Source organism: Suncus etruscus, chromosome 5, assembly GCF_024139225.1.
Source record: "Suncus etruscus isolate mSunEtr1 chromosome 5, mSunEtr1.pri.cur, whole genome shotgun sequence".
NCBI lineage: Eukaryota > Metazoa > Chordata > Mammalia > Eulipotyphla > Soricidae > Suncus > Suncus etruscus.
In genome coordinates, this window is record NC_064852.1 from 40517216 (window position 1) to 40528973 (window position 11758).

The following is an 11758-nucleotide window of genomic DNA, read 5'->3' on the forward strand; positions in this document are numbered from 1 at the left end:
TCTTTTTGTTCACTTAAAATTAGTCAGATTTGGTAATACCAAATTTTGGTAATACCAAATTTGTGAATTTTAAGAATTAATAAATATATACGTATACACACACATACACATAAGGTTTGGAAGCCAAACCAAAGAATGCTTGAAGATTATTTCTGGATTGATATCCAGGAGTCATCCTGATAATACAAGAATTAAACATAGGCCTCACACATGCAAAACAAATATACCACAGGACACATGTTCAATTTCATAAATGTACATTTTTATTCTATAAAGAATACTGGAAATGGCTAATCACAAAAATTTGCTTTGAGTTTATGGTTGCAGAAAAATATAGTGTACACAGGTAAAAATTGTTGTTATAGTTGCCAAAATATAACATGAAATATAATCATGCAAAAATTTCAGAGGTTTTTTTTTTTTTTTTTTTGGTTTTTGGCCACATCTGGTGACACTCAGGGGTTACTCCTGACTATGCGCTCAGAAATCGCTCCTGGCTTGGGGGACCATATGGGATGTCAGGGATCGAACCATGGTCCGTCCTAGGTCAGCCACGTGCAAGGCATATGCCCTACCACTGCTCCACCACTCCGGCCCCTATTTCCTTGTTTTAGATGTACCATCTGGCAGGTGATCGATTTTTCCTAATCAATATGTGAGAAAATGTATGTATTGTGATTGTGTCTATCTATATCTTACCCAGTATAAAGTATGAGTCTGTTATTTTCAGAATAGAAATATAGAGTAAACGAAGTGCTCTTTCTTGGCTGCAAGAATATACATTATTTTACAAAAGCACCATTTTAATTTTTTGAAATATAACAATTTGACAATAAAAAATTATTTGGTACAGTTGATCTTAGAAGAAGAAGCTTATCCAGGACAAATAGTTTTAAAATTCTCTGAAATACACATATATCTTACTTTTCCTTTCTAAAGGAGCAGACTTGATAGGAGCTTAGAGTGTGACTTACGAAATAAAAATAATTCCTCAAACTTTTGTTCTGCGGTAGAGAGGCAATTTATTTAGCGGCATCCCTGCAAGAGAGGACTGCATCTAGGACTGGGATGTCCCATCCCAAATTATGACTACATACTGGTTAAGGAAAGAACTTTGTGCAAAGATTGAGCTGGTTGTTTTTACTTTTCACTCTAGCTGCTTTTGAATTGCCAGGTTTGATGGACTCTGAACTTCTGCTTTCTTTGATCTTCTAGACTGCCTAATACCATGGAGTATGTCAGGACTCCCTGACCTTGATCTCTTTCCTGCTTAAGAGTTTGCTACCTGTCAAACAGGCCTCACTGAACTTCTGCACCATTGCCCTATTTGGGATACTACCTAGATCATTCAGTCTTATTTGAAGCCTGAGACCCAGGCTTGGCCCTTGGCAACTATGCTCTTCCTTTTGGCTGTTCCTCACTCTGCAGCTTATAGAAGTTACTCCATTTCAAAAGCTCGGAAAGTTACAATTTACCTGTCAGTAAACAGAAGATGGTTTATCAACAGACTTTACCTTAATGACTACAAATGTTTACCTCCTGCTTTCCAGAATGCAAAGAAAATCTTGAAAATGTCATAATATCTTGCAAACATTTGCAAAACAGATCCTTGTTCATCCGGAGGAGAAACAATTGTATTCCTCGACTCTGACACCAAAAAAGTGTTCAGTAAAAACCATACAGGAAGAGGTACACGCACATGTAAATGAGAGATATGGTAATTAAAAAGAGCAGTGGACACTTTATTAAAAATTTATTTTACAATCTAGATTTCAAAACATCTTTACATCAACAAATACAACAGCTTGATTATCAGAATCATAAGTGGTTTATCTTGAAAAGATTACATGTGTAGCTGGATGCAAATATTTCCCAGGACTATTTACATTGACATTACTGCCTTTGTTAGAAGTACTTTTATTTCTCTATTTTTGTCTTTGGAAAAAATGCAAACAAGGATCTCAGTGTTCATTTTATGGGTGAGATGGCCCCACTTCGTGTATATCTCATGTTTGTCCAAATTACAGCTGTTTATCTAGAAACTTTCTTTGAGATAAATTAAATGCAAATGTAACAGTGAATCATGGGAATACCTGCCAGACCCATTATTAATACCTTCACTTAAAACCCCCTGTGCCAGCGAGCCATTAATTTGCTAAAAGTGCTAAAGCAGCCCTTTGCCCACGAACAATCCTGAGATGGCTGCCCAATTAGTCTAGTAGCATTCTGATTCTTCTTTCAGATCCTGTGGCCCTTTGAGGACACAAGAAGGCTCCGATGATAACCTGGCAACCTAGGTAGAAATGCAGCCAAGTGAGAGCGTTTGAAGCTGCAGTTTGGCTGCCATCGTGTCGGAGAAAAGAAAGAATTCAGGCACCATGTCATCCAGTACAAAGGATAAAAAAGGATTCAACCGGAAATTCAATGTGGCACCACATATGGGATACATGAGTGCGGTTATACAACAGGCCACATATTTTTTTTTTTTTGAACAGTCTCCTCCATGTGATGCCGAGGACATGTGTAACCATCATAACGTCTCTAGGAATCTGTATTTAATTTGAGTTGGGGTGGTGGCAGGGATTGGAGATCTGAAGCCGCCACAGGTTTGTGGCAGATGGCTCTGTGTCAGCTATGACAAGCAGCCAGGCTCAGCTTCCTCTGCAGATTTTCTTTTCTCTCTGATCAGGTAAATATGGGCACACTCTGGAAAGTTCTACAGATTCTGCCTTAGGCTGCAAGTTTGTGACTTAGCCCCATCTGTCACAAATCTTCCCTAGGTTCTGCTGTAAGCAGAGACCTGAATTTACCATGTAGGGCTGCCCAAAAAAACGGAGTCATTTCACCCTGTAAGGGAGAAAGAGAGAAGAGAGGGCAAAGAAGGATTAATGAGGAGATGCAAGGAAGACAAAAAGTATGCTGGAAATTCATATTGCAAATTTGCATAACTCACGTCAATTAGATTTCAAAAAGCCACCAACTAAGTGGTTCTCAAGTTTCATCACCCCAGGAAATCCCAGTTTCTGATTGGGTTACAGTAGGACTGCATTTCCAAACCATAAGGAAAAGCTCCTGTTTTTTTTTTTTTTTCAAATGGGTATATTTTGCTATACATATATTTCCTGGTTTATGTTATGGGTGACAGCTATTAGTGTTTATCATCTAGCTTTTAACTTTCATAAACAAAAGATACACAACTTTATAAAACATTTTTGTTAATGTGAATATTTTTTAAGTGATGAAGGCACAAGAAAAATACCAAGACTACTGCATGGGATTTTAAGAGTACTTCAAGTTTGAAAATCATTTATATTCATGGTTGCATTATAGCAGTTTGTCAGGGAGAAATGTTATTGGAAATCATGAAAAAAAATTTTCCCCCAAGTTAACAGATAAAGTCTCTAGAAGGCTAAATAAATAGTTCATCTAGAAGAAAAAACCTAGTCTCTAACTAATCTTAATCATTCCAAATTTACCTATTATGGGAAGAGATTTTTATGCAGACAAATCAAAGGAATTTCAAGCCGTGTGTGTGTGTGTGTGTGTGTGTGTGTGTGTGTGTGTGTGTGTGTGTATGTTGAGAGAAGGGGTGCTCGTGCAATTGAGAGATTTTAGAAGTTCTAAAAATGTCACAATTTTTTAAGCTTTCATTTCTTATGAAAAAACTAATGATTCCTGAGAAGTGCTAATACTATTGAGCAACACCTTATTCAAATCTAGAGCATAAGCTTAAATTAAAAGAGGGCTATAAAGTGACCAGTCTCCTGAAGGAAATCAAGAGGCTTGGTTGTGGCTCGGGTAGATATGGCATGGCATAATTAAGACAACCACAAATGGCTTTTCTGGGCACTAAGTCTGAACTGTATTCTTAATCATTGCTTGGAATCACTTTTAGGGAAAAATCTGAAAATTCTCTCTTCCAAATAATAGTAGGTTATAGAGGTTTCTGGAATGTTGAATAATTTGAAGAAAAGAAAATAAAAAATCGGCTGTTATTATCTGAAAAATCTTAAGAAATTACAAGAGAGTAGAACATAGAATTTTGTTTAAATTGTAAAAAAAGTAGATGAGAACTAGAATGGGAGTGAAAATCTTTTCTGTTAGTCTAGGCAGTATCTCCCTTCCACAAATGCTCCTTAGTATTATTGTGCTATTTTCAATACTGGTAACAAGGGAAAGTCCATATTATTTCTAAAGCATTTATACTATAACAATCTAAGGTTCTCTAAAAGCACGAAGCACTGACAATAGTTTAAAATTTTCAGAAAGTAAATGCACATAGAAAACATAAGGCAAAATAATCTTACTTCAAGATAGTAAACTTACTTAGGCTAGAAAAGTAAGAATTGTTAGTGCAAGAAGACATCTTGCATAATAATTTTATGATGACTTCTAGAATCTGTGTTCAAATTAGCATTGTTTCAAATTGGCTCTGGGAGTCATAAAAAATGTCCCTTTTGCAGATGAAGTGAAATCTATTTTATCTGTGTAACATGTAAGCAGCCAACATGTCTCATTTCTTTCGAAAAGAAAACATCCTAAAATTACAAGAAAGCTACAGTCAATGAGAAAAACTAGATGCAAACTTTTAGAAGATACAGTTCTATATGTTTTTTAAGTAAGATATTTTTAGGCTTATGAAATACTTAAGAAACAAAATTTCAGCATGTATTAGATTTCTATAAAACTATTAAGAAAAATCTGTGTGGGGTGTGTGTAAGAGTGACTGTGTATGTGTGTGTGTGTGTGTGTGTGTGTGTGAAAGAAAGTACGTGTGTGTGACACAAAGAGACAAAAAGAGATGCAGTGAGAGACAGAGACTGAGAGAGAATATACTTGCACAAACAAGAAGAATTTTTAAACATCTTCAGCCTGAAATCATTTCAGGTGACAAGTCATGGACAGTCTTTTGGTAGTAGTCACTTTAGGGGAAGAACAAAAGTATAGATTCTGTTTCTGTTTTTCAGTAAAAGCATTCTGTTACGAATCCTGCTTCAAGTTATAGCTCTCTGACTCTCTCATACTGAAAGTATAATATCTCATGTGAGAAGAAAGCCAAGTGTTAGTAGCCTTATTCTAGTCATTAAATTTTTAAGTGTGAATCCATATGAAAAATGCTATCCTAAACTGAACTCTATATGTTAAGCAGTTGAGATAATTTTAAAATGTAAACTTTTAAGAAAAAAAAAGTATGGTGTAAAAATGTAAAAGGAGCAAATTAAAGACTTCTGTGACATTCTATCCTAGATCTTAGAAGCATATGCTTTATAAAAAGCAAAACAGCACTGTCCAATGGAATAAAATTAAAATAAACCCCAACATTCACTTTATAGTACACATAAAAGGCTCTACCATTGCATAAGGAAAGTAGATAAAAAAAAACTCTCTTAAAGGAAATAATTGTTTGGTTTTTAGTGAAGGCAAACACTACCCAAAAAAATGTGTGTAATTTTAAAATGCAATAAAAATATTATAATTTTCTGTATCATAAATATAAATTTTAAAAGGCTTTTAAAAAACTGCTTGACTTTAAATATTAAAAAAATTCAACTAAATTTGTGATATTTACTAGTTTGTTCAGACAATTAGATCAGAAAACTCTTGATTACTTCTAATTCTCTAAGTATAAACTACAGAGCTTAGATATAGTATTTAGTCCTATAAGTGAGGACATATATAGAAGAGTAACATAAGTTTATAAAAATGTTTATTGTAGAAAGTTGACAAAAAATGAATTGGACATTTAAATTCTTATAAGTGCTCATGTAGGAAATACTAATTTATAAAGCTTTAAGTGGGGGCGTTCTCTAATGAACAGATTAAAAATGTATAGAAAATAGTAGTAACATGAAAGATCTAGGTCATTTTTAACTTGAACACAGAACAATTTGATTTGCTAATAGCATACCACTGAAACTGACATTCTTTCAGAGTTTTTCCAGAAGTTGTTTGTAAATAATTATAACCATGTTATGGGAGTAGCCGTATTTAAATATTTCAACTGGCGATTTTTTTTTTGTAACTAAGGCAACTTGTTGCAGCAACTTTTGTAATGTTAAAAAATTGCAGCTTTGAGTCAACGGAAATTAATAAGGCCCAACCTTAAAGTACAGTAAAAAAAACAAATAAATTTTGACAGATAAAATTCGTATCAAGATGAAAATATTTGTTAAGTCACTGATGAGAGGTAACAACTAAACATAAGAGGATTGTTTTATAATATTTATATGTCAAAGTTTTATGCTGTCTACCTTAAACTTAGCAATGTCACACATCAACTATGTCCCAATAAAACTGCAAGAAAATTTTTTTTATCAAAAATTTACTTGCGGGGAGTGTAGGTAGGGAACCAATCAGTTTAAAGTAATGTCACTGAAAACAGTTTTGAGTTATATACAGACATCAGATACATTATTATTATTATTACTACCGCATTTCTTAAATTTTTATAATCAGGCCTATTTTGATAGTCTATCACACTGACAGGGCTGAGTTACTATTTTACACAAGCGATCTTATAGAATTAACAAAAAAGGAAATCTGGAGGTAAACCTTAGAGGGCTGTTTTCCTTGTGAAGCTTTCCATGTATAAGATACAATCGTATTGACTCAAGGAGTAATACTGACGCCTAGAATTGTTCAGTCAGCATTTTAAACTATTATGAGCTACCTTCTGAACCATTGCCAAGTTAATAGACAATGAAAGATAATGAGCTTGAAATTGGGTGTTAAATTGCATTTTTGGTTCTCTCTCTCTCTTTCTCTCTCTTTTTTTTTAAAGTTTAACTGTTTCCTGCAGAACAAAGTCATGTTTTGATGTATCACTATGTAAATATGTATGTTAAGCCATAGAAAGTAAAGGGAGAGAAACAGGGTCAAACAGCTATATCTCATATAGGAAGCTTTTGTATTAATATTAAAAATTACAATATGCTGAATTATAAAACTACTAGGTTATAAACTATATTAGATTTATGAAAGTAAAGATGTTATATTCAAAGAATATCTAAAGGTATATTACTCATGACCAAGAGCCATCTTGAGCACTCATAAAGCTGATTTATTCTATTTCAGTCACTTAGACATTTAGAAGGGCCTCGTTGTGTTCTTATTTTAACAGTCTAAAGAAATTTTTTTTATTCAAACGAGAGAAAAATAATCATGAACGAGGGGCCTGGATGATTATGCTATTTTAACTACTTGCCACTGCCATCCATAGAGGAGACTGACATTAATTCTAGACAAACTCGGGATTTTTATAACATTTTATAAAACCAGATGTGGAAAGTTGTCTTTAGAGTCGTTAAAAAATGAACATCAAACTTTTCTAATATCATTCACTTGAATTTTTGGAGCTTGAAGATTTCATTATGATGGAAGAAAGGCTTATCTTCATTAGTGTATAATTGTAGAATCTTTCCTTTTCTTCCTTTTAAACTAATGAGTTACATTAATCCAGGTTCATTTTTATAAGCCTCTTGGGGCTAAATGTAAAGGACAGTCATCTTAGCAAACAATAAATTTTTTAAAAAAAAGCATGTACCATGCATTAAGTGCACGTATTTCATAAGACCTAGGTTAATACAACTGGCATCCAGTTTAATTAATCCTTGTTAGTGTAACAACTAATATCCCTCCCTAGCATGTTTCCTTTAAACATTAGTATGTTAATTAAATGGTTTTTTTCAAAAGATTTTTCTTTGTACTTCAATATGGCATTTACACCATATAGATCTCTTTTCAATAAGTACCTTATAGAGATGTTTTCTTACTATATCTGGTCTCTTGCAGAAATTCTGGAGCCTTTTTGAAAGCTGTTCAGGTGTAGAATACAGATATTCAGCTGCAGGAAAAACAGATACATTTTTAATGAAACAAAAACCTCAAAGCACACACTCTATATTACTCACTTTACTAATTAAAAATGCATATTGCTCTGTGCCGCCTCGTGTTTTACATTATTTAAGCATGATTTTATAAGGTTACCTCAGCTCACAAGGATGTTTAATGCTAAATAAGACGGTGTACTTGTGCTGTTTAGACATCTCCTTTGGGTGATTAAAATACATTATTCTAATGTAACACAATGCATATGTGATATATTTAGTGATGAGAAATTTTCAAAGAACTGGTACTATAGCCGGCTGTACTCTGTGTAACAGTTGCATATTATTAACTAGTCAAATGTCTAAATAATTTGGTGTGACTTTCTGTCCTCGATTTTTTTCTCTGTGTATATCATTTAAAAAATAATCTGTAAGCAATCACAGCAACATTGGCCTGCTTATAAAAATCCATCATTATGGGATGTGTATGCTAACAATGAAGAATGCTATTTGAAAACTTGCTTTTTTGTTATCTTAAAAGAACAGATGGTAAATATACGCTCACTCTAATGTATTAAAACACATAAAAATTTTCCTTAACACTAACATGTTGACTTGCAAATAAACAATTGCTCCTGCCTAAGTTTATTTTCAAACTTTCTAATTTAGTAAGAATTATACATTAAAGTCCAACAAAGTCGAAAGAACATTAAAGCAGCTACCTGGAAAAATTTCAGGATAAACCAAATCTTTGGGACAAAGTGGGTAACAACCACAGTACACAGCTTCCAACCTAAAGAAATTTTAGAAAGAAGATTAAAATACAGCAAAAAAGACCTTAGTATCATAGCCAGAAAGTGGTTATGGTTGCTTTCAGTTAACAGTATGAACCTAGAGTTAACAGGGACAAAGCTATGGTCAGCAATATAGTTCTAAAAGCCAAAGTTGCTCTTTTTAGAGATTTTATTGATCATATATGTATTTCATAGAACAGAACCAACAGCATATGTTTTGTTCACTGAATTAATCAAAGCGCAGCTCCGCATTTTTTTTTGTTTTTAAAATACTGTTTAACACATTTTATAATCAGCAGATAAACACATGTAACAACATGGTAAAGTATGGACAGCTTTTCTTAATAATGCTGAAAGCCTCAGAATGTTCATTTTTCAAAAATGTTTAAATAAAACAGCAAATACTTTAAGATTAGAGTTGTAGCAAAAATGATTGAGACACTTTTAAAAAGCACCGGGGGGGGGGGAATTTACAATCTGTTGTGCTGGGGCATTTTCATTTTAAGCTCCTGCTTCAAAATAATGTTATGATACAGAAGGTAAACTATTTTCCCTTTTTTAGTGAAAAATTCTCACGAAGAGTACCTTCCTGAACAGTTTTCTTTCTTGATGAAAAATTTAGCTCACTTTCCGTTTCAGCAAAGAATACTTTTGTTATTAAACAAAGAAACCAGAAGTTTCACTTTGTGAGAGGATTTCCCCAAGGACCACCTATAGGATGTTTTTCTCCATGTCATCATATTAAGGGTTAAGCAGAGGGAAGGTATTGCATCTGGAAAGTTATGTTAGTGCTGAATAATGGCTATTGATTTGACATATAATAAACCTTAAAGATACCACTGTAATTTCTTTTGGCTAGGATTTATGCGGTGAAATTCAAAACACTCTTTAAAATATGTTTATTTTATGAGAAACTTTGAATTGCATCCAACATGTTGACCAAAGGCGGAATTTTATTTGGAACTGCAGCTCTTTTTTCAACCTAAGAATAATTTGAAGTTATGTCAATGTTTACCTTGTTTATTTACAGTGACAGAGTCCATGAGATTTAAGCTGTTTTTAAGTGGGCGACGTTTTCTCGATTTTATTATTTTAACTAAAATGACTTTAAATGAAAAGTATTTGCTTTGAGTTTCAAAGTTTACAAAAACGCTGAGTTCAAAGTTTTCATGAGAACTGATAGAAGTTAATAGATAGATAACATAGTGGAGAAGCACAGGATCTAGTTTCCAATTATTAGTTTCAAAATTCAAACTAATAGCTAATATTTTTCTTCTCTACATACATAGATTATGCATGGACACTCTTGTCATAAGCACAGTTATAAACTACACTAAGACTACATTAAAAAGCATTCACAAAAGTTTGAGAACATAAACCAGTGATATTCTTTATGAACCAAAAGAAAATATGCATTTTTATCTGAAGACACTCAGTTTCAAATGCTGTGCCAACCGAAAAGCAAATACATATGAACATTCTCTTATAATTACATAAAATCAAAAGAGTGAAGTCACAGGCATTTCAGAAAGTGCACATGTTATCTGCTTTTTAATAATGGATTGGAATTAGAGTGTTCTGTTCCCTGGAAGAAAATTGCAGGCCAAGTTACATTTTGAGTCATTCTATGAACACATATCATGCCATTTCCAAAAAAAAAAAAACCTCTGCTAATTAAAATGCAGCAAGCTAGAAATGGCATTATTTGATTTAGGAAGGAAAATATATAAATTTTGGATTTTAACTTGCATTTTGTACATTATCTTATTTCTAATTCATCAAGAGAAAAGAAAAAGACCACCCACCACCACTTGTGGTTATATTTTGGGCTTGTTAAAAATACTAAAACTTACGACATGCATTATTTAAACCATAATTATATTTTAAAATCTATTAAATAGGGCATGATATTTTCAAGGAAATTTCTAAAATTCATTATTCTAAGTTTCTGTATTTGTTATCTTAAAGAAATAATCATCTCATGACAATAATATGATTATTCATTATTGCAATGCTTGTGCACTACCAGCTAAATAATAAATAGGGTTCCGATTGATCTATTGTTAAAATGACTAGCAAATGACCTTTTTATTCCAATTAACAAATCATCTGCTAAATCTATGAATCTTAATATTCAGATCTATTCACTTCAATTCATACAATTTATCTGCAAATAGTTGTTGGGCTTTTGATTCTAAATATAATTAGCTGATAATTTTGCTTGGCTGAATTACTTTTCTGGAGGGCCTGCAAAGGCTCTCAGTCGCATTATCTAGCAATAATGAATCTGATAGGTGAAATTTTTTACTGTAATGAGGATGAGACACAGTTGTGACACCTGAGTCTACTAATAACAGAAGACTGCTAATTATCGACAGCACTTTTTGTGTGATGCAAGGAGAAAAAAAATCCCTCATTATTAAAAAATAAAAAGTTACAATTATAAGTGACACCGGAGGAGAGTAAATAAAATGGAGTGATTAAAACATTGCTGCTTTAAGGGTGTTTTTAATTAAGTGGAAATGCTAATGTTGTCATACTTAGCAGATGGGATTAAAATTAGTTATTGTAAGTAACTCATATTTTATGTTATGGTTTCCACAGCATGTCTACAAGATCTAAGAAAGTGATACATTCCATAAGACGTTTTTAAAATGAAATTCTCATACTCTTTACAACTCATAATAATGAACATCATGAATAAACTATTGAAAAAAAACCATGCCAAGGATTTTACCATAGTGACTTAACTAACAAGGAATGCAGCCATAATGTACTGGACTGTTACAATCTCACTGATGGTATGCCTTTTGCTTTGCTGATTGTTGCATTCCCTATTTCATTCACACTCAACAAAAACAAAAGTTTGGTACTTGGGCATTTAGCCAATATCAAATGTGGTGTCAAGAAGGTAGGGCCTGGATACATGGAAAGATCATGACCACCCACTAAGGTGATGTTCTAAACTAAAACACAGGATGCATCATGTAACTGCAGATAAAAACCTAATTGCACACTTTCTCCTACTTTATTTGTGTAAAATTTTCCATCTGCTACATCTAAAGATGTCTAAACTGTTAGTATCAAACCTGCATTCAGCTGCCAGCTGTGCACATTAAGGATTGCAAAACACTAAGT

The 11758-nt window shown here is 33.1% G+C and overlaps 1 protein-coding gene across 1 annotated transcript in view; it reads right to left on the bottom strand.

The window, feature by feature from the left end:
• Positions 1 to 1718: 1718 nt before the first annotated feature.
• The window catches only part of GTDC1 (glycosyltransferase like domain containing 1), a 325354-nt gene continuing 315314 nt past the window's right edge, over positions 1719 to 11758 (bottom strand). The window contains exons 8-10 of the mRNA XM_049773569.1: positions 8549 to 8619; positions 7752 to 7843; positions 1719 to 2847 (exon numbers count right to left, since the gene is read on the bottom strand). Of these exons, the coding sequence (XP_049629526.1) occupies positions 2764 to 2847; positions 7752 to 7843; positions 8549 to 8619 (247 nt within the window). The 3' untranslated portion in view covers positions 1719 to 2763. The remainder of the gene's footprint in view (positions 2848 to 7751; positions 7844 to 8548; positions 8620 to 11758) is intronic.